At 52.1% G+C, this 26,776-nt stretch overlaps 1 protein-coding gene and 1 long non-coding RNA gene across 3 annotated transcripts in view; one reads left to right on the forward strand and one right to left on the reverse strand.

The window, feature by feature from the left end:
* The window catches only part of LOC118570036, a 94,390-nt gene that overhangs the window by 41,194 nt on the left and 26,420 nt on the right, over window positions 1–26,776 (reverse strand). The window lies entirely within an intron of this gene.
* Tspan32 (tetraspanin 32) lies at window positions 6,957–20,933 on the forward strand. Its single transcript, XM_036168378.1, has 10 exons — window positions 6,957–7,093; window positions 7,654–7,768; window positions 8,681–8,778; window positions 13,032–13,106; window positions 16,840–16,941; window positions 17,447–17,533; window positions 18,877–18,960; window positions 19,247–19,338; window positions 20,347–20,351; window positions 20,389–20,933. The coding sequence occupies exons 1-10, from the start codon at window positions 7,028–7,030 to the stop codon at window positions 20,499–20,501; spliced, it is 837 nt and encodes a 278-aa protein (XP_036024271.1). The 5' UTR covers window positions 6,957–7,027; the 3' UTR covers window positions 20,502–20,933.

A 26,776-nucleotide genomic window follows, 5' to 3' on the forward strand; every position in this document is an offset into this window, starting at 1 on the left:
TCCTTCCTCCCCTCACAAGGTCACTGACCCCATCATCAGGTCTTACCTGACCTTGGTCACCTCTCAAAGGCTAACTAATATCTCATTCTTGCAGTCAGAGCATCCACCTAGCAATCTGGTGACAGCTCAGCCTATTGCTGATGCTGGTAGCAAGTCTACCTCTCAAAGCCTCCCTGCTCCTCCCTTCTCTTCGGGTCTCTGCCCTGCCCCTTCCATCTCAAGGGTCCCACCTCTGGCCCTCCTGCACCAGATGGGAAGCCTAATGGCAAAGAGGCATGGTCACCAGTGGCATTTCCTCAGCTCCCAAAGGCCACCAAGCAGGCTTAAAAGTATCAGTGACTTAATTGAAGCCTTTGGCCAATGAGCAGTCTCATCCTCGACCACAAGACTGGAGAATGAAAATGAAGCCACACAGGAGATACAGGGCCATCGGGCAAGGGGCACTAAAGGATCCATGAGTTTCTGCCAGATTTTTGGGTGCCATGGGAGCCTGGAAGAGGTCCAGGCATCACTCTGATGACAGCCTTCCCAGGTACCCCGAGCAGCCAGCCCTTTCTCTTCTTCATCATCATGGGTAACCCAGGCAAGACTGCAAGACTGCAAGACTCTTCCTTACACTGAAGAATGGGACAGCATGGAGATAGAGGGATGTGCTTTCCGTAAAGTGACCCTAGAGCCTGGGAGGTGGCTTGTGGACCCTGCATACCTCCCCCCATACCCCAGGGAAGGCAGCTGCAGCCTGTAGTGCAAGCTGGTCCCCCTGATGAGGATGGAGGACCTCACTCCCAGGAAGGACAGGGATGGGTGGAGCAGGGTTGGTCTTGGTGTCCACTACTACAACAGATGTGAACACAGACTGAGAAAAGGCTCAGCTGCCATGTGCCAGAGCCAGAGAACAAGAGGCCCCTGGGCTCGGCTGTGGGTAGAAGGCAGCTCCTAACATATCTCACTCTCACTATAGTGGACAATTTCCAAGTCAGGACAAAGGCAAAAGTCAGGCCATTCCCAGTCAGGTTCCCTAGCTGTCCCCTCAGGCTGGGGGCCCTACTCTCCAGGCAGTGACAGGGGCAGAAGAGAGCTAGGATGTGGGTGTCCCCATGCGGCCAGGGAACAGACAGGCTGGCCTTCCTGAGTGGGAAGGGTTGTGTCACACACACACACACACACACACACACACACACACACACACACACGCCAGGCGCTCCGATGACAGGTGCAAAGTTGTGCTGGTCCCTCTCTGTCCCCAAGGAGCAGACAGGACCTTCTGTCACTCCTCTTAAGAGAACAAAAGAGGAGACTATGACCCTTCTGGCCCAGGGCAACAGCTTTCAAGCTGCAGGAGCCTGCTCCTAGACCAAAGTTCCCCTGTCCCACCAGGGATTCTAAAAGTGATTGTGTAGGTAAACTGAGGCACCAGTGGACGAAAGCTACACAGGAAGAAAGGAAGCATTGGCCAGATGAACATGGGGGGAGGGGAGGACAAGCTGGCAGTGGGCGGGCAGATGGACATCGGGTGGTAAGTGTTGTCCTCCCGTCTCTGGTGGAGAAGCAGCAGGGGGGAGGAGAGGTGGAGGGGTGAGGCCAAGAAAGCAGGGCTCAGGGACCGACAAAACAGACCTTGAAATGACATCTACTTTTCAGAGTTGTTTGGTCTTAGAGTTCACAAAGACCCCCCCCACACACACACAGTCTATTGCCGGCTGGGAGGACACATAGGAAAAAAAGAACCGTGTCTTTCCTATACGTTCAGCTTGTGACACAGCTGTGACCCACTGTGTGAGGGTGCCCCCACATCAAGCATTTCTCCAGCACATGCTGGCTGGGTTCCCCAATTCCATCCAACTGGGCATGGCCTGCCTAGAGATGGCATCAGATCCAAAAGCCGAGAGCTCCACTGAATAAGAGCGCGCAACCCCAGCCCCTGCCGGTACCAATCACAGCTCCAGGTTGTGACCTGTATGCTGTGGGTTCCTGCAGGCCCCTCCTTTGGTCTGGGCCTCGTACTGGAGTAGTCCATAGAACTCAAGGGGAGTGCTAGTTTACCTCTGCCCACTACTTTATTATAAAGGCTATGATGAAGGGAGATCACAGATAGCACACAGAAACGGCTCAGGGTGAGGCACCTGGAAGGGGATGCCCCCATGTCACTTTCAGGTCCACTGCCCTCTAGCACCCCCCCCCCCCCCCCCACACGGTCAGCTGTTTGGACACTCCTGCAGTGTCCTTTACTTTTAATTGTGTCTTTAAGGTGCAGACAGGCTGACGCCATCACTGGCCTCCAGCTGCTCTCCCCTCCATGGAGGAAGGGGAAGGGGTAGGATTGAGATTCCCAAACCCTTCGTCCTGTCTTGAACTTCCTGGTGTATAGCTCTACCCTGAAGCAACCTGGATGCCAGAACCACCGGCCAGCCTATGAAGGATGTTCCTGTCACACTGGAGATTCTAAAGGGTTTTCGGTGTGTCCAACCTCTAGACATCGTGACACAATACTGTCACCTACAAAGTTCACATGTAGAATCCTCACAGTCGAGTTACAAAAAACAAAACCTAACCTCCGCCCCCCCCAAAACTGGAAAGATGCCGGCTCAGTTAGTAAAGTGGTCAATGCACAATGAGCACCTGAGTCTGATCCCAGCACACGCTCACCTTAAAAGTTAGCTGTGAGGGGCAGTTAGGAGCACTGAGGCTCTTCCCAAGGACCCAGGCCTGGTTCCTAGGATGCTCACAAAGCACACAGCTGACTAACGCCAGTTCAGGAGGATCTGAGCCCTCTTCTGGCCTCTTCAGGCACTGCACATAAGTGGTGTTCCTGAGACAGGCAGAACACCCATACACATACAGTAAAAATAAATCTAAAAGAAAATAAGAAAAGAAAAAAAAAAAACTGGAGTGATTGAGGAAGACACTTAAAGTTGACCTTTGGCCTTTACATGTGTGTGAGTGCACACACACACACACACACACACACACACACACACACACAAATGTGAAAAAGGGCTGGGCGGTGGTGGTGCACGCCTTTAACCCCAGCACTCGGGAGGCAGAGCCAGGTGGATCTTGGGCAGCCTGGGCGTTCCAGGAAAAGGTGCAAAGCTACACAGAGAAACTCTGTTTCGAAAAACAACAACAAAATAAAAATGTGTAAAGGAAGTCTCATGATGTTCTAAGTACACTCACAATTTTATGTTCAGCCACACACAGGATAGGCAGCTGTCCTCAGTCACATGCAGACTACAGGTTGGACACATGTGGTAGGAACTTTGAACCAGGAAACAAAATATGTTTCATAGCAACATGTGACATTGATGAGGGGCAGCTGTCATCCATGATTGATGTATTGCTCTCAATTAAACCCATCTCCTGTGTTCCTGCCTGTCCTTTTCTGGCCCCAAGGCTTATCCAGGATTCCACATGACCTACATCCTGCCTTCTGAGGCTCTTCTGGGCTAGAACAATTTCTCACTGTCCCTGACGTGACCATGAGTTCTGAGGTGGCTCCTCAGGGGTCCTGCAGGGCCCCGAGCTGGGGAATGTCCCATTTTTCTCAGTGTTCGATGGGGTCATGGGTTATGGAAGAAGACAGCCATCTCCTAACCTCCCACCACAGGTCCCCACCATCCACATGGCTTGTCCCTGGGTGTCATGGAGGGCTGCCTGTGAGGCCTCCACTATGCAGAGCCCCTCTTTCTTCTCAGGAAGGAAGAGACTCTGGTTTCTGGTGATGAGATGTGCCCCGCCTTCAGGAGGATGGTGGAGCCTTGGCGTGGTTTCTCTGGGATTCTTCTGGATGGGACATTTGTTCTCTTCTTCTTCACTCATTGATATAGTCTACCATTTACCTTATTGGTATGAGTTCACTGTGGGGCGGGGCTGTGCCATAGCACGTGTATGGAGGTGCTTGGGAAGTCCCTCCTTCTACTGGGTGACACCCAGGATTGAGTTCAGGTTGTCAGGCTTGGTGGCAGTTGCCTTTTTGTTTTAATTGAAACCTAACACTATTCAAAATCTCCAGCTTTTGGCCATTGGATCTCTTTTGGATAGAACCGTTTTTTAGTCAACTAACTCATTATTAAATGAAGGAAGAAGTAACAAAGAGGAAGTAGTAATACTCCAGCAGTAAGTGCCCTGTTGTGGGTGAATGTGCGCACATATATACACACACTTACACACACACACACACACACACACACACACACACAGAGAGAGAGAGAGAGAGAGAGATGCACACAACAGAGATACACACAAATACTCACAAGTAAACACACACAAGCACACAACATACAAATACACACACATATTCACAGAAACACACAAAGACAAACAAACGCACAACATACAAAACCATACACACAAACATACATAACACACATACAAATACACACACAAATGTAAATGCACACTGACACACAAGCACACAAATACATATATACACATAGATATATATACATACACAGAAAACACACAAATGTATACATACAGAGATACATATATACCCAGAGACACACACATACCCACATACATAGAACATGTATGTATACACACACACACACACACACACACACACACACACACACACACACACACACACACACCATCTTGGAGATCTGGGCAGCCAGCAATGGGCCTGGCATCAGGACAGGATCTATCATAGGACCAAAGTGGATCTCTGGGTCATCCCTTCCGAGCTGAACATGCAGCTTTGGGCCTCTTCCTGACTTCAGAGGGCCAGTACTGCCCTCTACTGGGAGTGGGTCATACCTCAGGGTGCCCTGAGGTAGGCAGTAGGCAGAACAGCAACTTCCTCCAACATACCACTTCCTCCTAGAGAAGGTGTCACAGCAGAAGGTGGGATGCAAAGGTATCCAAAGGATTTGTCGCTAGGTGGTCCTGCCACATGTGGCTCCCTGGCCCTGTTGGTGGTAAAGTTAGATCTGGCCTTGGGGGGACTGGCCTGGGGTCCCCACCACTTTGAGAAGACAAAGTAAGGCCACCTGAGCAAAGAACCTGGCTCCATTCTCTTCTCCTAGGCACAGAGTAATCAGGGAAGGGAATCTAGGCGGTTCCAGGCCCACCTGGGGCCCTAGAGGCTGCCTGGCTCCTCCTTCCGTGCAAGTGGAGAACGAGGTTAAGGAGTGAGCAAAACTAGATGGTGAGCAAGCTGAAGACTCTGCTGCAGGTGGCTTGGCACACTGGATGCTTAGGTCACCCCTGAAGCTTTGCTTGGACCACACCTAAGCTGGTCTTCACCCTGGCTGAGCCCTAGACTCCACAGTGGTCACACCTCACCTACCCTACAGTCTCAAGACAGGGACTCTGAAAGATGGGAGCAATAGAGGAGCTATCTGGAGCTCTGGAAAGAGCCCCTTGGGAAGAAGGAGAACAGCAATAGGCTCCAGTGTCAGCCTGAGTGGGTAGCCACTTGGCCATCTTCCCAGCACCAATACTGGGAGCCAGTACAGAGAGAGCCCTGTTCCACTGGCTTCTAGAAGACCCAGCGGTCATTCCCACAGTCACCTGTTTTTCCTACCAAGATGCCTTCCCGCCCCCATCCCCTAGCCAGGAAGACCCTATATTACAGGATGTGAAAGGAGAGCCATACAGTCCTTGCTGGAGTGCCCAGAAGTGGCCCCTGATGTTTACAAAGGCCCAGATGTAACCAAATTTTATGGCAGCCACTCATGTCATGGCCAGGCACACCATGGCCTCCAAAGCTCACTTAGCATGGACTACATGTATTGGAATTTGCAGCACTGTGCTGTCCATGGCTCAGTGTCATTCTGTGTTATTATAGATGATGTTTTAACAAAGATTCCTGTGGTATGAGTGAGTCAAGACCTTCCTGTGGGGCTCTGATATCTGAAGTAAGCAAATAGTTGTTCCCCTTTCAAAAAGTGACTGGTAGAGTCTCAGATGGTTCTTTACTATTGTGTATTTATTTATGTGTGTGTTCCTGGGGTGGGGTGGGGGTGGAGGTACGTGGAGACCAGAGGTGAACCTCAGGTGTCCTTCCTCAGGAGCCATCCAACTTGTTTATTGAGATAAAGTCTCTCACTGGCCTAGGAGTCACCAGATAGGCTAGGCTGGCTGGCCAGTGAGTTCCAGGAATCCTCCTGTCTCAGCCTCTACAGTGCTGGAATTACAAGCATGCACTGCATGCCTAATGTCTTTAACGTATGTTCTGAGGAATCTGACCTCAGGTCTTTATGCTTGCAGGGCAAACACTTTACCAAATGAGCCACCTCCCCTTATTTTTGAGATGGGGCTCACTATGTGGGTTAGGCTAGCCTCTAACTTGCTATAATCCTCCTGCCTCAGCCTCCTAGGTACTGGCTGTGAGATGGCTAGCCCACCAAGGGTCAATACCCATAAACTTCCTCCATCTTGAAACTCCTATGTACGTACCATGCCTGTTTGCCCAGCCCCTGGACATTCCTGAGACTTGACTGTAACACACCCTTCCCCTCTGTGCTGATTATGAACTGGCCAATAGCATCAGATCTTGTGACAAAAACCACCTGCAGGAGTCCTGTTGGGGATTAACACCAGGAGGACTTTGAGACACAGGGTCTTTAATCCAAACACTGAAGGCTCTAATGTAGCTGAGCAGGTTAGTCGGCTCTCATAACCAATGCCAGGCACTGGGCTCTTCTTCTCTTACTGCTCCACAAGACTCCACCCACTCCTGGTGCTGCAGTGTGGCCCAACCCACCCACTGGGAGGCCCTATACACCTACAAAAGCCTAGCTGTCTTGGGCCAGGCCAGGGCAGCTGCAGGTATAGAAACTGCCCCCCCTTCCTGCCTGCCCTTCTTCCTTCCCCCAACCCAGCCACTAGGTTACAAGGGCCGTTGACAGACAGGAGGGCACATCCTACCTACTGGGTCAGCTGTGGAGTGAGGTCCCCACCCAATGAGGAACCACAGAAGGGAGGGGAGTGGAGAGGAAGGGAGGAAAGGGGAGGTGAAAAGAGGGGAGGGTAGAGAAGAGAGAGGAGAGGAGAGGAGAGGAGAGGAGAGGAGAGGACCATCATGGAGCACTGGAATCGAATCAAGATTGCCAAACGCCAGATACTGATCACCAACTTCTTTGTCTTGGTAACATGCTAGTGGAACAGAAGGAGTGGGTGGGTAGGTGGACCGTAGGGGAAATAATTCACCATGCCCAGGCCCTCCAGCACTGTGAGCTCCCCTCCCCCCACAAACTGTGTCTGGGTCCCTGGTGGCCACCTTAGAGGACTGTGGACACCTGTCCTTGTTGGCCCAGCTGTTAACCCAAGGGGCAGTGAAGAGCCTGGGAGAACCTAGGTTGGCTGGTGATTTGGAGTGCACAGGGGCTGCCAGGAAGGGGTGCTGCCTGGGATCCAAGAGAGGACAGGGACCGCAGGGTCTCTACAGACAGTTTGATGTGATCTTCCGAGCTCTTAAAGAAAATGGGCGCAAGTATGTGTGTTGTGGACTTATCTCTGTGTGTGGCAGCATGTCTGTGGGAGGACTAGTCCCTCCCATCCACAGAAACATGGAGGCCTCCTGCAGCTGCCTTGCTCCTCGAGGGAGCCAGGCTGGGGTACCCAGAAGCCCAGGCCCTACGCTTTGTCACTGTGGGAGGGCCTTTGCCACTGTCCCTAGCTCTGATGATGAGCCCACCTCACTCTCAGCTGCTGGGCCTCTCTACGGCCACCATGGCAGCTGTCACCCACTTTGGAGACCACTTTACTGTCATTGGCCATGTATCCTTGGAGAGGAACCCCTATGGAGCAATGCACTACTGGGGTAAGTGAGGCCAGAAATGGCTGTGGAGAGGAAGTGGGAGGGCTCCAGGGCCAAAAGCACCTTGGGAGGAACTGACCTGACTCCCCCAGTCCTAGGCTGTCTGGAGGAGCTGGCTTTGGGCAGAAGTCAGAGGTTGGGGGCAGGGAAGGAACACCCCAGTGTCCTGGTTGCACTAACAAAAGTGGGGAGATTTAGGCAACATCAGGCACTCCTGCCCTGGTTCTTCTGCCACACAGGACTGTTCAAGATATGGCAGGCCCCATATCTGTGCTTTCAGGGCAGGCATCAGATGGGCCTGTGGGACTCAGCAGTGAATATCATCTTCAGAGGGCAGAAAATGCCCAGCCAGGGCCACGGCTGCCAGAGTGTCTCACTTCCACAAGAGCAGGGCTACTTTAATGAGGGGGGTGTTCCTGGTAGAAATGCAAGGAACCCAGGAAGGCGGCCACCTAGTAGGAAAGAGTAGGAGAAATTGAGGCCTTTGAATGGGGGACTCGCAGCCCCAGTCCCTAGGCCCCCTGCTTCGGAGGGGCTAGGCCCCGCCCAGGCAGGAAGCCTGAAGCCCGGGGCCTGGACTGATAAGGTCACAGCCCCACACTGCCACCTGTCACTAGAGTATGGGGATGTGGCTTCAAGATAGTCTGTGAGGCAGGGAAGGCAGGAGAAAGGGGTAAAGAGTATGGCCCCTAGCTTGCTCCTGCTCTTCCCCCTTCCTTCCCAGTCTTGAGAGGAAACAGGCTGTTAGGCTACGGCACACCCCTTCTTTTAGGGGCCAGAGATATATGCCTTTTGGGACCTCCCCAGAAGTTGAATTCTAGCTCTGTGACCTCCGAAGTAGATTTCAGATCCAACCTCCATGCCCAGTCCCCATGCTAGATCCCTTCCTTACCCTCTGCCTCTCCCTCCCCACAGCCTTCTACGTGGGGATCAGCCTAGCAGGTCTACTGAGCCTGGGCGCTGCCCTGAGCACCATAGCCACAGTGAGGGAGGCCCATGGCCTCATGGCTGCGGTAAGTTCTATGTGCTGCCAGATGACCCCAGCTTCCAACTCTCAGACAGGGTCAAGAGCTGGAGAGAAATAAACCTGGGGAGCTGCCTGACCCCAACGAAGTATCCAGAAAGAAGCAAAGGTCAGGGGTTATGCACCAGGGAGTCCCTCCACCTACACAGTTGGGCCTTCCACTTGTCCAATCAGGACCCTCCCACCTGGACCAGTCGGGATCCTCCACCTGGGTCATTTAGAAGTCTCCACAGGGCTCAACGTCACCCTGTCTTCCTCAGATCCAATAATGGTTCTGTAGGGCCCCTGAAAGAGAGTTGGCACTCTCAGCCCTGGGGCCATCTCCAAAGGCCCTAACAGGGCCTGGTTCTGATATCTAGCTGGGTCTGGGTGAATTCCACCACTTCTCATTAGGAGGCCAACCAGGGACAAGGAGGTCCCAAAGCTGGTTCTGCAGCCTGGGCTTCCTTCTCACAGGTCCACTATCCCTGCCTAGCCATTGAAGGGAAGTTTCACAGTCCCATAGAGAAAAGCCCTTGCTGGTGCCGTAACTATTCTCTATATGGGTGCCTTAGCGTGCCCCCACAACCCTCAATAGTTAATCCAGATTCTATCTGCCAGGACTCTTCCTATGGCCACCCTGTCCCTGTTTGATCCAGGCTTTCCCAGTCACCTGAACTGGGGCAGTCTCTTACCTGCTCCCCCCACCCCCGCACTTCATTCCGGGCATAAGATCTCATTTCCCTCCTCCATCCATCCCTGTACCCCTGCTTGTAGGACCCCCAACCTCTGCCTGTGAGTGACAGGGGAATCCAGGAACCCTCAGGAACCTGAGCTGGAGGCTTTGCTTCCTAGATAGACTGACACTAAACTCTGCATTCTGTCTTCATGCTCAGTACGTTTGCGGAAGACCCTTGGTTTCCAAAGACAGGGACAGAGTCGCCTCTTACCTAAAGCTGCTTCAGGGACCAGACAGACCTGGGTGGGCCTGCGTGGTGGACTAGGCAGCACTGGGCTCACCAAGATTCTTGCTCTGATGACACAGGGGCAGGGTAGGGATAATGCTGGCATGAATGAACACTGAACAAAGACAGCCTGGACTTAGGGCCCAGAGGAAGGCCCTAGTGAAGAAGTCACAGAGCTGGTGGACCCCTTGCTAGAGGGAAACAAGGAGGAAAGACAAGATGGAGGCAGGGGTATGCAGAAGCCAGCCCGAGAGGCCCGCGACTGGGTATGACTTCAGCCACCAGGGGGCACCATAGTCAGCATGAAGACTGTGAAGCAGGAGGCGGTAGGCAGGTGGGCCAAGGGGCCCAGCTCCAGGTCAGCCTATTCCATCTCAGCCTTCCCAAGCTCCTCCCATGTCCTGCTTAGCACTTGATTTGTGGGCAAAGGATTCCAGGAGCATTAGAACCCACCCAGGACTCCCAAGTCTCCAATTCCACATCCCTAACCGACTCTGGGCCTGGGGCAGTACCGTTATGTGGGTCAGGCTAAAAGGCACATCCAGACTCCTCCTGTTCAGAACTATGTCCTCAAAGTCACTCCAGGACCAGTGTGGGCTCTGCACTGGGCTGCATCCCAGGACCCTCTACCCCACCGTGGACAGCAAGCCCAGTTCAGCCACCACAGGGTCACTGGGAGTTCCACTCGCCCCAGCCCCTTTGTGTCATGTTTATACTTGTGCCTGTGTGCATGGTGGGTCTGTCTGCCTCGGCCTGCCTTGTTTGCTGCCTGTGTGTTGTTCCTGGCCTGCACGTCAGAGCACATATAAAGCACACACTAAAGGGGTCTAGGGAGTGGAAACATTCCCCCACGTGACTCTGTGCTCACTGCCCCCCTCTCTGCTCTTTCCTGCACCACCTTCTGCAACACAGGAAATGAAGAGCTAGCTAGCTGCAGGAAGCCGACTCAAGTTGTTTACAAGTTTATTTATCCATTCATTTTCATTTAGAATGAGTAGAGAGAAAAGTGGTCACAGTTAGGCCTGGCCCAACCTCTCTCTGCACTATGCAGATCTTAAGACCCTTTCTACACACACACACACACACACACACACACACACACACACACACACACACAGAGAGAGAGAGACAGAGAGACAGAGACAGAGAGACAAAGACAGAGACAGACAGAGACAGACAGACAGGCAGAGCTAGACAGTTACAGAGAGGGAGAGAGAGAGACAAAGACAGAGGGGGTGGGAGGGAGAAACTCCCTCTTGAGAATGAAATGGTTTCTGGAAAGGGCTGGACTCTTGGGCTGGCTCACAGCCTCAGCTGGGAGGCAGAGTTGAGGAATGGCTTCCAGATGGGGAAGGCAGCCCTCAACTGCCAGCAAGAGAGAAGGGGGGGGGGGGAGACGGTGGGAAGAAAAGGGGGGGAGAGAAGGAGAAGGCAGGAGTGGGGAGGAGGGGCAGGAGCAGGGAGGAGGGGCAGGAGTGGGGAGGAGGGGCAGGAGTGGGGAGGAGGGGCAGGAGCAGGGAGGAAGGGGCAGGAGTGGGGAGGAGGGGCAGGAGTGGGGAGGAGGGGCAGGAGTGGGGAGGAGGGGCAGGAGCGGGGAGGAAGAGGCAGGAGGGGGAGGAGGGGCAGGAGCGGGGAGGAGGGGAGCGGGGAGGAAAGGGATAAAGACAGAGGTGGGAGCAGAAGCAGCAGGCAGCCCAGGACCAACTCCAAGATAGTGATGCAGGCTCTGGAACAGGCAGGAGGAAGCAGGGGAGGGGGCACCCACCCCCACAGAGCCCACACCCACCCAAGTTTGAGGCGCAGTGCAGGTGACCCTAGCTCTTTCAATACACTTGGTAGAGCTAAGCTGGCCCTGGCTGTTTGTTCACCTCATCCTGGCCTATGACTGTAGGTTGCTCTGCATACTGGTCACTTTTCCTCACGGGAGGGGGGGGGGGTATCCCTGAGTGAGGCTGCGTTGAGACATCCAGGCCACAGCAACCCTTTTCCATTGAGTGACATGCTAGTGGGAGTGGGGTGGCGGTTGATACAGAAGGCTCAATGGTCACACTGGGGCCTCTGTGTGCTGAGTGGACCTATGTGCATGGCACTGGGGCTGACAATCAAGGGCTCGGAAGGGTACCCAGATCGGAGGTCGCTGGATGGGAATTTTGAGGTGTGCTATTGAGGAACAGGGTCCCTAGTCTAGAGTGACCCTGTGAAACTATTCACAGAAGAGTAGGAACTTGTACCAGTACACAGTCCGGGGAGAAGACCCGCACTGTCCACTAGCTTCCATAGGAAGTAAGAAGTTGTACCCCGACTGAAAGAAAGAAGGAAAGGGTGGAGTGTGTAAAGAAGCCCCTTTTGGGGTGAGGGGTGGAGTGGGATGACCACAGGGACCCATGCAGTGGGGCAGAGGAAGGGTAGAAAACTCATGAGGGGCGGAAGGTCAAGTCTCCGGGGTGTCAAGCCTATGCCTGGGGTTGTGGGCTGTGGTCCTCTATGAGTCAGACTGTAGAGGTTAGGATCTCCTTGGAAACATTTTTTCAGAAACAGAACAACAAAGAGCTCACAGAAGGCACCCTGTATGAGGCGGCCATTCTCTACCTTCACGAGAGACATTTCTGGCTGGGGAGTGGGTCAGTTGAGAGGGTGCTTCACAGCACCCATGACACCCTCGGTTAAGTCGCTGACACTGAATAAAACGAAGCGGTTGCCTACACCTGTAATCATAGCACTGAGGAGGTGGAGGCAGGAGGATCATAAGCTCAAGGCCAGCCTGGGCTACAGGAGACTATCTCAAAGGAGGGGATGGACGGTGAGGTGAACGAGGCTGGAGAAATGACTCAGCAGTAACAAGGGCTACCTGCTTTTCCAGAGGATCCCAGTTCAGTTCCCAGGAACCACATTAGAACTACCTGTAGCACCTGTGCCAGAAGGTTCACCATCTTCCTCTGTCTCCCCATAAATGTAATTTTTTTTTAATCTAAAAAAATGTTTAAAGGGCTGGGGCAGGGCATTCTGCTGCCAAAATTTCAGATACAGGGAGGCACTGCCTGGCATTCCTGGGGTTCCTTCTAGAAGTAGCTCCAGTGAGCTAGGGTCTCCACCATATTGGAAAGGCCTCTCATTCCTGGGGAAGCATGTGATACCTTAGGTCCTCGGGAGAGACATAGAGCCTGGGGAGCAGTATTTAATGGGGCTCAAGCCAGCAGCTCAGCCCAGCCACCTGGGGAAGCTACCTACCTGGTACCCTGCCCTACCTCCCCATTCCACATACCTAACTGTACAGTGACTAGATCATCTCTGTCCCCAGGGGTTCCTGTGCTTTGCCCTGTCATTCTGCGTCCTGGTGCAGATGGCATTCTGGAGATTCCACAACCCCACCCAGGTGAGTGCAACTGGGACCCTCTGTCTGGACCAGCCAGGCTCTTTGCCCAGAATTTCTGCTTCACCCTTCCTCCCTGCCCAAGGAGATCCCCAAAGACTCACCCCAGCCCTAATATTAAAGGAAAAAATATTTTTTCTATGGTGCAGAGGATCTGGAAGAGGGTTGAACCCCCACAACAACTTGAGGGCATGGATGTCCCAGTGTCTTGCTGGAGGCAGCAGGGCCTAGCAGCATTTTGGCAGAACATTCCCTGTCCACTGATGGGTGGTCTGGATAGCTGGAGGCCTGGGTCACCGTGTGGGTGGCCTCAGTCAAGACAGCTGCCAGGTATCAGGGGCTCACCTCGGGTTGGTCTGCAGCAGCTGAGGCCCATCTCTCTGTTCTAAAGCTGTGTTTACATTCTGAGCCCTAAACGTGGGGTACAGAATGGGCGGACAGGGGCCTTACAGTGACCAGAGGACAGACAGCAACTAGGGTTTAATCTACAGAAGGGAAGGGACCTCTTACTCTAATCCCCATAAGACTGATCAATAGGGCAGTTCTCCAAGGCGTGCCTGACCCTGAGTGGGCCAGGGCATCCTCCCAGGCCCTAGCCTGCTGGCCTATCTGTTGTCCTGGAGTTCTGACTTCCAACAGGACCCATGTGAGCCCTGGTGAGCTACCTGGAGGTGAAAAGCACCCTAGGTTTGAAATCAAAGGCAGAAGGCCTGCCTTGGGCAAGTCCGTTATCCCCCTGGGCCTCTGTGTCGGCTTCTCTACATGGAGAGAAGGTCCTGCTGGAGTGTTGCTGCATGGTGGAGATGAGCCGACAGTGGAGGGGCAGTCAGGCTTCTCTGCGCTCCAGGTTGTCTGGAATGTGGACCTAGTTCTGGGTATTCCTGGGCTGGAATGAGGCCATGTGTGGTACCAAGCATAGCTTTCATACAATCACCAAAACATCCTCCCATCATCCCATGTTCTCCCTACCAGTGGGCCAATCTAGGCCAAATAGGTCACAGCCTTAGACTTGGTCATCCCAGATGCCCCCAGCCCCAAGGGTAAGAAAGGATACAGAAATCAACTAGTAATGCTTAGAAGTCACCCCCAGCTTCCCCCAAACCTCCTAGAAAGATCCCCAAGACATCCTAAAGCAAGGGTCTAACAAGAAGCTGAAAGACGGAGGAAGAGACTTTGTCTCTGTAGACACAGGCTCTGGCCTGAAGTGAGGATGGGGTGCTCCTTCCTGATGCCCCTCCCAGGACATAGGTCTAGGCAGGCATCCAAGGTTGCTGAGGATAGCACTGTGGCCCAGCCTGCGATGTGATGAATACAGAGTGATAGGACTATTCATTACACCCTCATGGTGGCTTCAGAGCTACTGGGCCACAATCTCCCACTGTCCCCGGGGAGTGGAGAATGAATTGTTCAGCTTTCCTTAATAATTCATGTCAAGACCAAGCATAGAACAGACATGTCTATGTAGCCTCAGGACCCAGTGCTGGCTCACAAGCCACCTGCAGCTCCACGTGGGGCCCTCCTGGCCATGGCTGTATGGCCCATCTGTACTACCCTGAGCTGGCAAACATGGGGGAAGGGAAGTTACCCAGCCCAGTCAGATATCACAGTGTCCTGGCCTTAGGGAGAAAGACAGGGGGACACCCTAGACATCAGTCTTCAATCTGCACATAACCTGGCTGCCGTGTCCTGCACAGCCCCAGGAATTGACCTGATGGGGGCAGCAAGGGAGTGAAGAAAGGACGGACACACAGACACACAGGGAAGCTGGAATCGGGTGGTTTGAACCCTCTGATGGGAACCCTGCAGTCCCTTCACCCCAGCAGCTCAGTGTGTTTATTATATACAGCTGAACAAGGAGGCAGGGTTATTACAAGCAGATAAACAATGACAGAGGGTTTATCTGATACAGCTGGACAGCCAGGCAGCTTTAGCTAGTCTCAGTGAGACTCACAGGGCAGCAAGATTTGCCAACTTCTCGTGGGTGTGAGGCTTTGGTCCTTGACCACAAACACCCACTCAGGACTTCATATACTCAGGGCTTTCTCCACTCTCCACACTGGACAACACACTTACAAAGGAGAGTTTGTACCCCAGAAGCTGCTTGCCAACCCTGCAGACACAGATCCCTGCTAAGAGGGACCCCTAGATAAGTGATATGGAGGCTTGGGGCTCTGACTTAAGAAGCCTGTGATCCACCCTCCAGATTCCCATGGGGAAAAACAAACAAACAAACAAACAAAACCAGCCTCAAGCCTCTCACAGACCACCCTGAGTGCCAAAATGGGTACAGATGGCAATGTACTACCCCTGCCCCAGTGCAGGGCTCTCAGAGTCCAGCCTGGTCTCCAAGGCCCCAAGGTCAGGTTCTGAGGTCTGGGCAGGCCTCTGTTGTTGTGCTCATGGTGGGTAGGATGCTGGGCAGAACCAAGCTGAGCTGAGCTCTAGAGCTGATGTCATCTCTATTGTCCTGCAGGAATGACTGCACAGAGGGCCCCTGGGCACTGGGACATCCCTGGAAAGTGGTAGGACTGAAGAGGGAAATAAAGTCAATTTGCTAGGGAGAGGTGCAAAAAGGGCTAGTCCAATAGTGCCTGCTTGTTTCGCCTACCTGCCCCACCCACCCCAGACCAGCTCCAGGCATTCCCAGCCCAGGATTTGCTTTCTTAAGGACACAGTAACCCCACAGGCTTGAAGAAGCTGTGCCCATGAGAGGGCTCTGGCCCAGAATGACCAGCAACCAAGGCCAGCTTGGCACCTGCCCTGGGTGGGGGAGGGCCGGGGCAGGCTGAGCTGGGGATGACTCATAGGGATGTCTGGTTCTGTTGCATGGATGGAGAGGGAGAAATCGGTGCCAGGATCAGCAGTTAGCAGGGAGTTCCCTCGCCTCCTGCAGGGGCCTTGGGCCTGGGCTTGACTAACCAAGCACCTCTAACTGCATCCCTGCCTACTATGACCTGCAAGCAGCCGGGAAGTGAGGCCCATAGTGGACATCATACCATGAGACAGAAACTCTTCCTTTCTGAAAGTCAGGAGTGACCAGAGGAAGCATAGGACTTGAACCCCACCCCAGCCATTCAGGACAACCCTCTGTGTGACCTGGCTACTGGACTGCATGAGGCTGGGAGGACTTAGGGTCTTCAAGACAGAAAGATGTTGGAGGACTTGGCCTAGGCCAGGAGACCAGTGAGCCCTGCATATCCAGAATGCCTTCCTAGAAGAGAAGAAATTCCAGTTTGTCTCTGAAAACATTTTTCAGCCTGGGGGAGAACATCTTGCAGTAGGGTTGAACAGAGTAGGGAAACAAAGCTAGGAAACAAAAGCAAAAATGTCTAGGCTGTTTGTGTGAGGAACAAAGGCAGGGCCAGCTTTAGCCCCACCCAGCTTCCTTATTCCTCTGCCTTGTCTACCTGGATCTGACCCCAGATACCCTGACCTTCCCTCATCCAAGACTAGAGCTCACCTTCCCAGTATTCTAGGTAGTTCTGGAGAAGGGTCCCACAGGTACCTTAGGGAACAGAAGAACTAGTCCAGACCTCTGTCCACACTTCTCAGCAGGCTGGGTCTTTTGCCTATATCCAGATGAGCAGTAGCACCAGGATGCCACCCCATGCTACCCAGAAGCCACCAACCACTAAGGGTGGGTAACTGAGATCTACTGGCCTCTTCTTTAACCCTTGGGAGTCCCAGGATGTGGACTTTCCTGGGTCTCCCTCAGGCCATTGCCTCCTTGGTACAGGTGGAGGATGCAGTATTGGACACCTATGACCTCGTGTATGACCAGGCAATGAAGAGCCCATCTAGCAGCTGGTGGCAGGAGCTGGCCACCATCCAGGACACGGTGAGCCAGGGATGGGGTAGTCATATTTGCTGTGCTCCAGAGAATGGGTACCAGACATCCTCTAGAATCAGCTATCCTGGCCAGGCTTCAAGAGACGATCTCAGGACACAGGTCCCATTGCAAGTCGATGACTAAGCTCTCACCCACCCACCTCTGTCCCTAAGAGGCCTGGCTACCCAATGTTAGTGCAAAATCAAAGGGCAATGACCTTGTTCAACATGGAATGAGAAACCCAAGAAGGAATTGGTATTCTTCAAGGAAGTAGGTGTCCAGCCACCAAGCAGGCAGCAGGGACCTGCTGTAAGGGCAAGAGGTCCTCAGAGAGTCACGCTGTTCCATCACCAGGGCCAAGTCACCAGAGACTAGTTTTCCAGAGGCAGCTGTGATCCTGAGCCCTGGCTCTGATCTCCTGGGGGCCCAGAATCACCTAAGTTACTTGTGCTTTCATGCCTGTTTTCCCGTCAGTCAGTCCTGCCCACCAGTTCCTCTCTGGTCTGTCTTGCAGTTTCTGTGTTGTGGGAAGAAGTCTCCTTTTGGGCTTCTGGCAAGCACCAGAGCCATCCCGTGTCAGGGCCAGGAGGCCATGAGAGAGGTGAGGAGGAGAGGAGGAGGGCTTCTGCACTCAAGTCCAATGAGGCCTGGGCACTTCAGGTTCTATACCTGTGAAGGGACATCTGTATCCTCTCTGTCCCTGTGGCCTCTCACATCTTGGAATGTACCCTCCCCGTGATGGGGGCGTCCCCCGGGGTGGGGACTCATGCCATGGCCAGCTTGACTCCAAATCCCTTCTGCAGGCTAGTCAGGCATGTGCACCGCCCACTCTTCCCCTCCTTCATGAGGCTTCCCCAGGCCATCAAGCTCCTCCCCCACTCTCCCCTCTGAAGCTTCTAGAAGCTCAGCACCAAGGCCCTACATAACAGGGTGATCAGCTATTTAGGGGGAGTAGGTAGGGGTCCCCAGAAAGAGCAGATAGCACTAGTGGAAGGGCAGGGCGTAGCCCTTCTGCCCTGAGGACTAGGCCCTGACTCACTCACCCCCACCCTGGCCCTTTCTCCCTACCCAGCCCCCTCTTTGTCCCATCCCCCTGCTATCTTGGAAACAAACCAGCCCTATCTCATGGGGAGAGATGTCTGGCTACCCTCCAAGAAACAAGAGGGTGGGGAATGGCTCAAGGCCCAGCAGGGAAGGGAGCTGGCCTGCTGGGAAGGGGCTGAGAGTCAGGGAGTCCCATCCACCCAAGAACAGCCCTCAGGTCTCAAATACAAAATAGCTCAGCACCTGCCTCCTGCCACAGGGTGGCCAAGGACCAGGCTGCAAAGGACCCCTGGTGGGAGAGAAGCAAGGCCAGCTCAGGCCAGTGAGAGAACCAAAGGCAAGAAAGTACCCTGTAGGGCTCCACATGGTCCAGCCTATCCTCACCCTCCCCAAATGCTATCCCCAACAAAAATGCCGACGTCTGAATGTCCCAGAGGTCAGCTGTCACCTTTCTGTTTCTAGAAAGAGAGACTCTGTTGATAATAGACCCACAGCAAAGAGACTAGCAGTTCCAGACTCTCTGTCCTCACCAGCCTCTAGGGACTACAGTACTTTCACTCTGGACTGCCTAGGGACAAGAAGTGGCCCACTGGAGGAGCTCAGAGCAGCTAGAACAGAGGAGGAAGGCCCTCCCTGGCCCCCAGGGCTGTGGGTCACTGTCCCCACAGAGACAGGCACCATGCACTCAGTCTCAAGGTTCATGAAGCCTCTTTCCCAGACCGCTCAGCAGTTCTGCTTGGGAAGGTGCATACCTTGACTGCCCTGGCCTCGGCACTGGCTGAGCAAACCATGCAGGCCCAGGGGCTTCTAGGAGAACAATGGAATGGGGAAAGCTGAGTGCACTGTGCAGGGAGGGCCAGCCAGGGTGGGCAATCAACCAGGCATGTTGCTTCTGTCCAGGACTGCCTACAGAGCATTGGGAAGTTTCTGTGGACACACTACAGAATCGCCTCCACCCTGACCTTCACCAGCCTGGCCCTCACGGTAGCCACCAGTTCCTTCCTTGTCCTCCTTCTATCCTGCTCTGCCTTGCCCCTTCCCAGACAGAAGCAGTCCTGGGTTACTGTCTCATACTCTAGTCATGGCACTACCAAGATCTTCCAGGCCCAGTCAGCAGCGGGGAGCCAGCCCCTGACCCAGGGAGGTGGTCTGGTGTCTATCTCATGGCCCCCATTTCCCAATCCTAGAAACTTCTCTGGAAGTGGTAAGGATCTGCCACCAGGACTGTTGATGGCTGTTGACTCCTGGGCATCTCTCCTGATTGCTCCAGGTATATGCTATGACACTCTGCGCCTTCCTCTGGTTTGCCATTCACTCCTACTGTGGCTTGGATCGAAAAGGCAGATACACCCTGAGCCCACGGTAGGCCCCCCTCTCTCTCTCTCTGGAAGAGTCTTACAGCACCACAGGGTCCCAGTATATCTAGTCTTACATCGTGGATGTGTTACCTGTGCCCAGTAGGGCAGGTGTGGCCTCCATAGGAAGCTCTTTGGAATTGTGGGGTGACAACATGCCCTCCTCTATTCTGCCCATTTCCAGTCTCTGATGAGACCTGACATTACTCTGCCACTAACTCATAGATATGAAGATTCCAGCCCTCAACTTACCCCATGCCACCAAGTAGAGCTCCCAGGCCTTAAGGAACCCCAGGACTCCTTATTGACAGAGTCAGGAAGGACCAGTCCCAACAGCTAGGAAAGCCCTTCTGTTCCCAGAACACTTGGACCTTCCTGTCAGCAAGCTCCACCCACCCACCCACCCACCCACTCAATGCTCTGATATCTGGATCCCTATGTGCAGCATCTGCATTGCCTGTTCTGAAAACAGTCATGCCATTCCCTTCAGAGCATTCTGGGGTATACTTTTAAATGTTCATATGTGTGCACACACAAGTGTGTAGAGGCTAGAAAACAATACCAGTTGTCATCCCCAGGAATGCTGCCCTGCTTTAAAATGAAGTCCCTCCCTGGCCTGGAGCTCACCAATTAAACTAGACTGGCTGGTTAGAGAGCCCAAGAGAGCCTTCTGTCTCTACCTCCCCAATACTGGGATTACAAGCATGCACCACAATGCCTAGCATTTTTAGGGTTTTAGGAATGAAACTCAGGTCCTTGTGCTTGCAAGGCAAACATTTTTTTAACATTTATTCATTTATAATTTATTTAATTGGCAGGAGAAGGGACGTGTGTGCATGCCACTGACTGAATTATAGTTCAGTCCCTCTTACTGTACCTTCTAGAACATTCTGAAACAGCCTCACCACCCCCTCTAGACTATTCTGGGATGGACTTGCAGTCCCTTCTATGATGTTCTATAACAGCCTCATAGTCCCTATAGATCATTCTAGAACAGACCTCCAGTTCTTTCTAGAACATGTAGAACAACTTCACTATCTCCCTTTGCTTCTCAGAGCCCATGGCTGCCAGCCCCAGGAACCCAGCCTCTTCAGATGGACTGAGGGTAGGCCAGTGCCTCAACGCCCCTCTGAAACACAAGCATTTGCTAACTATTCGACACCCCTGTGAAGCACGGGTGTTCGCTCACTGGGTCTAGTAGGATGTTTGCTGTCTGCTTGCCCACAGAGATGAAGACTCTGGCCCTGAGCCCTCCCATGATCCACATGGTGGGGGAATGGAAGGGGAGAAGATTCCACCAGATGTGTTAGTTACCTTTACATTGTTGTGGCCAGACACCTACCAGAAACAGGAAAGATTTATTCTTGTTCATGGTTGTAGAGAGATTCTAGTTCATCATAACAGGGAAGGCATGGAGGAGTGGCTGTGTCTATGGCAACAGGAATATAAGATGGCAAATGCTGGAGGGGTCATCAAGGACCACCTTTGCTCTGAAGTCATGGCAACAAAATGCATGGAACCACATGGCAATAGCCAGGTTTTTGGTAATGGCCATGGGGCCGTTAATGCTTCTTAGTTTAGGGAGAAGAGGTCACCATATCCTTGCCTGCAATTCCAGCTACCACTCCCTCCTGCCAAGAAACTGTTAGGATCTTGGGAGATGCCAGAGTGTGAAAAGTTAACTGAAGCCAGGTCTCCATGATCCAGCATCCATAAGATCATCGCCTATCATGGGGTGGGGCTTTTAGGTAATGACATTGTTTGGAGGTCACCCACACTGCCTATAAGTAACTCTTCAGCCCAATAAATCCATTGGTTCAAGCTGAAACTTGAGTAGAATCCTCTCTATTGTCCATGCCCCACCTGGGGTGACCGGTTTCTTGCTCGTGTTTCCCAGAGAAAAGTAATGTAATACAGAGAACAGGTGGAGTGGAACCAGGGGCAGTGTCTTAGGGTGTCCATTGCTGTGAGGAGACACCGAGACCACAGCAACTCTTCTAAAGGACAACATTTAACTGGGGCTGGCTTACATTTCAGAGATTTTTAGTCCATTATCATCATGCTGGGAAGCATGACATCATTCAGGCAGACATGGTGCTGGAGTGGTAGCTGAAAGTTCTACATCTGGATTGGTAGGTAGTAGGAAGAAACAAGTGATGCTGGGCCTGACTTGGGCATCTGAAACCTCAAAGCCAGCCTCCAGAGACAGACTTCTTCCAATAAGGCCACACCTCCTAATAGTGCCACTTCCTATGAGCCTATGAGGGCCATTTTAATTTAAACCACCACAGACAGGTATAACCTTCCAAAGCCTACCCCTACTGACCTCCTGCTAGCCAGACTCTACTCCCAACAGGCTCTACAATAGCACCATAAGCGGCGGACAAAACATTCAGAATATGAGCCTATGGGAGACGTTTCAGATCAAACCTGTGACATAGAGCAAACATAATCTGGTGGGGAAGACACCAGATTAAAACTATGACATCAGGTAAACAGCTCCATGAGGAATAGATAGAAACACCTAGGGTGATTTGGTGAGTCTGTGGAACAGGACAGACTAGGTTAAGGACAGAGGAAACCAGCACAGGGTGGGCAGGAGCCCTGGTCAGATGTAGTCCTGTGCCTGCCCCTTCTAGACACTGCCACAATCATATCCTGTGCTGTGAAGGGAAGAGCATAAACCTGGCAGCAAAGTCTGGGTCTGTCACTGTGACAAAATACCTGAGAAAGTCAACTGAAAGAAAGAAAGGAAGAAAACCAATTCAAACCTGAGAAAGTCAACTTAGTTTGACTCAGGTTTTCAGAGGTCTCTGCCCATGGTCAGCTGACTTCATTGTTTGGGGACTCAAATGAGGCAGAACACAGCAGGCTATGTGTATAGTGGGGTAAAGCTAACACCTCATGGTGGCCAGGAGTAGAGAGAAGGGCCAAAGACAAAGAAAACCCCCTTCTCAAGGCACCACTCGGTGACCTCTTCCTCAAAGGAGGCCTCACTTTCTAGTTTCCTTTTTAAAAATGCCATTGAGTTATGAACCCCTCCATGGATTAATCACTTCCCAGAAATCCAGCCACTGAGCACTGCCCTGGGAGCCACAGCAGCAACCTGAAGTAGCAGCAGGTTGTGGGTCAGAGCCCAGATGGGGTGGGCAGGTTCTCCACCATGCAAAAGGACAGGTTAGCTGGGCCTTACTTGGAGGCTTCTAGAAGCTCCTCCATTTGGGCTCACTCTGGCTGCTGGAAGAACCTAATTTATTGCAGCTGTGGGCTTGTGGGTTCTCTCTCCTTGGTGGCTGCCAGCTAGGACAACTTTCTGCTCTGTGAATTTGGTTCACTCCCCTTCAGCCTCTTCTTCAGACCCATAGGGCAGGCCCAGCCTTCCTTGTGCATTCTTATGCATTCTCCAGCTTCCACCAGCTGGTGAAGCTCTTTGCTTTAAGGGCCACATGATGATCTTGTCTAAACAAAAATTCTTTCTTCTAATAACTGGTCAAATGCACTGTGCCTGACACTGGCCATTTGACCACGTTCAAGTAGACAGCTCAGCAGAATTAACATCCACCCACAGCATCCACCTCCAGAACTTTCCATCTTCCCAGACTGAAACTCTGTCCCCATTCAACACTGACTCCCTGCTCCCTCCCCAGCTCCTGGCTCCCTGTCCTGCTTGCTGTCTCTGTGGATTTGGTGAGTCTGAGGCCCTCTTTGGAGTGGCTACCCTACCACATGGTTCATCCATGTTGCAAGGTGAGGGAGAAATCTGACTATGCTTACCATGGCCTCCTAATCACCTACTGGGGGATGGTGACAGAGCACAGTGGGGAACAGTATCTAAAATGCCTGCTCCTGTAGCCACTGCCGCAAGACAGTTCAGCCACCTCTACAGAGAACTTTCACCTGCTCTTAAATAGTGACACAGTCTGTACAAGCTGCTAAGTCCCAAGGAGATACACTGGCCTAACTGAGGCTGAGGCCCCAAATGCAGCCTATAAGAGAATTCCCCCTGACGGAGGTGACCCTGCCTCACACCCAGGCCCAGAAAGAGAGGGTCCCCCCAGATCAGAGCCATCCTGAAACGGGTCGCCAAACACATGGAGAAAAAGCATGTTAAAGCCACGTTGTGTTTCTGATGTGCGTGCTCCCTCCTTCCCACACATTTCACTTCCTCAAAGAGGAGGACTAAAGCACTCCACATCTGAAGACACATGGGGTTTTCTCCCTAGGGGATCCCCCCCCCCATATCACAAACATTTGGTCCTGAGACAGAAAGTCCGGGGCTTCTAGTGGCAAGCACTTCTTCCCGGGTTCCATTCTTGTCATCTCGCTCTGCTTTACCCTATGAAATCAACATTAAAGAACATAGACAGGGGGGTTGGGGATTTAGCTCAGTGGTAGAGCACTTGCCTAGCAAGCGCAAGGCCCTGGGTTTGATCCTCAGCTCTGGCAAAAAAAAAAAAAAAAAAAAAAAAAAGGAACATAGACAGGATGTTCTAGTTTGGTGATTAAACACTGACCCAAACCAACCAGCCTGGGGAGGATAGGGTTCATTTGGCTTACACCTTCAGGTAATGGTCCATCATTAATGAAAGCCAACTCAGGAACTCAAGCAGGATGGGAACCTGGAGGTGGGGACTCACACAGAAACCACATAGGAACACTGCTTACTAGTTTGTGCCTCATGACTTGCCCATTCTGCCTTCTTATACAAGCCAGGGTAGCACTGCCCACAGTGGGCTGGACCCTTCCACATCATTGTCAATCAAGCAGATGCCCCCCACAGCCTTGCCTACAGGGCATCTGATGAAGGCAACTACTCAATTGAAATTCCCTCTTCCCAGATATGTCTAGGTTTGTGTAAAGTTGACAGAAAGTAACCAACACACCGGGCAAGGTAGTACGCATGTGTCAGTAACCCCAGCACTCAAAGAGGCAGACGAGGGGATTGTGGGTTTGAGGCCAGCATGGACTAAATAGAAAGACTCTGGTTCAACAGAAACAACAAAAACACAAAAGAAGGGAAGAGGAAAGGGAGAAGTACAAGTACGGCAGGAAGGAGAAAGGAACATAGGACCCCATACACAACGGTGGTGGGAAGGCAACGATAAAGAGCGAGTGTGACATGGAAGTCTGTAAAAGGTGCGCAACACAACATGAAAACAAAATCCGCCAGACGCCGTCAGAGAACGTCAGAGAATGAACGCTCATCCCTGCAGCTCATCGCCAAGTCACGGTGTGTGAGGCTTTAAACAGCCACGGTTTGTTCTGCTGTTCCAGCTCTTCGTTCCCAGGACAATCTCTTCCTGACTCTTGTTGCCATTTCTTGTATCACTATCGTGGTGGGGTAAGAGAGCCCAGACCAGCCAAACCTGCCTGGAACGAGCATCACCATCCTTATTTTTTCATTTTAGCACTACTCAGCCAGCACCCATTAGGGTCTCTTAACCCAGCAGCAAGGGAGCCCAAAGTAGCCAGGTATCACCACAGCTTCTAGCCCCGCAGTTCTCTGACCAGGGTGTTCCCCTGTTGGCTACTGAGAGCCTTCAACCCAGGGAAACGCCTTTGAAGGCATGAGGCAGAACTTCTATGATGGCTCATTAGCTATCGTTATAAGAAGTGGTGCCCCCACATCTACCCCATAGGCTTCCAACCTAGGGGTTCTGGTTTGAGGAAAGCAGCACCACATGAAATCTCCCAACGTGATCTTAAGTGATACCTAAGAAGCGACCCACAATTCTACAAAGTGTCCCTGATCACTAGTTATTTGAATAGCAACTTCAGTGAATCCCAGGGCAGCCTCCCCATGATCTATCTAACCTTTGGCTTTGAGGTTAGTTCCTTAACCAGAAACAATGATATGGGTTGGATGCAGTTAAGTTGAAGTTTAATGTAAAGTATTGCAGTTTGATCCTCATTGTGAGGATTAAAAGGATACAAACTTAATCTGACTGTGATGTTCAGAAACAGGCCCTCTAGGAGCAAAGAAAAAAGAAATACATGCAGGCCTACTTGCTTGGCTGCTCCCAGCTAACTTTCTCCTTCCTGTTACTATTCTGGACCATCGGCCTATGGAATGGCATTGACCAAAGTGGACTGGGTCTTTCCACATCAATTAACTAACAATCGAGACAATTCCCTCACAGCCAGCCCCACAGGCTAAGTTGATCTGATAATAGGGTCACAAGGATAAAGCCCCACAAGTTTCCTGATGGCTTACACTTATCCTGTCTCCTGACCTGGGGATGCCCTTTGTTGCCCCAGAACTCTGAAGCAAGGAGGCCATCACCAGTGGAAAGCCCCTTTATCTTGCCCTTTCAGAAGCTTGAACAGAATAAAACTTTCAAGATCATCTTGCCTCAGGTATTTCATTATGGTAATGAAATGCTGACTAATACAGAATAGATAGTTATGGATGGTTGGGGGGAGCTGGAACAGAAGGATCAAGTGTGGAGGGGAAGGAAGAAGGGGCAAGGGAGAGGTTATGAAAAGAGACTGCTAAAATTAAGGGCCATTTGAAGGGTAACAGAACACAGAAGTTTCCTAAAATATATACATATATGAAAGTGATCTAAAGGAAATCATCAAATGATGGGGGAGACAGAGTCCCAACTGGTCATCTCTTGTCACCAAATGAAGCTTCCTGTACAGGGATTGGGTTACATGTAATTGAGTTGTTGGCCAAAAGGGTCTCAGGGGAATCCCCCAAATAACCCAGGGCTAGACAATAGGCTACCTGGGTCAGTAAGGCCCCATTGCTGAAGACAACACCTACACAACTCATTGAACATGGAGAAGTCCAGCTGGTGCCACATGGGGCCTTGGCTCCTACATCTAGCATCTTTGGTAGAGGTAGGTACTCTGCACACTGCCAAAAGAATAATGTAAACACCACCACAGCTATAAAACCTTTGATCCACTGTGGTGTCCTGGCCACAAGATATGCTAGGGCAATGGTGGCACAAAGCTTGTAGGAATAATCAACCAATATCTGATTTGACTTAAGGCCACGTGATGGAATCCATACCCACCACTGCTTGGGTGACTAAGAACCAGAGACTAGATAGATAGCCTAGGGACCTAGAGTAATACCAAATACTACTGTTCTAAAACAAAAACAAAAACAAACCAAACTAAACAACAACAAAAAGAGTAGCAATAAAATGACTCCTAAGGACATTCTGCTATACTCTTGGGTCAGCGCCATCATCAGAGAAGCTTCCTCTTGAAGCAGATGAGAACAAACCCAAAGCCAGGCATCATGCAGAGAGAGAGAGAGAGAGAGAGAGAGAGAGAGAGAGAGAGAGAGAGAGAGATTGAGAACTTGGAACACTCAGTCTTAAATGGGATGTTTCTATCCAACCCCTCCCCTCAGGGGTCAGGGGACCCCACAGAAGATGAGGTGGAAAGAGTGTATGAGCCAGAGGGGATGGAGGACACCAAGGAAACAA

This window comes from Onychomys torridus, chromosome 1 (genome assembly GCF_903995425.1).
Source record: "Onychomys torridus chromosome 1, mOncTor1.1, whole genome shotgun sequence".
NCBI classification, from domain to species: domain Eukaryota; kingdom Metazoa; phylum Chordata; class Mammalia; order Rodentia; family Cricetidae; genus Onychomys; species Onychomys torridus.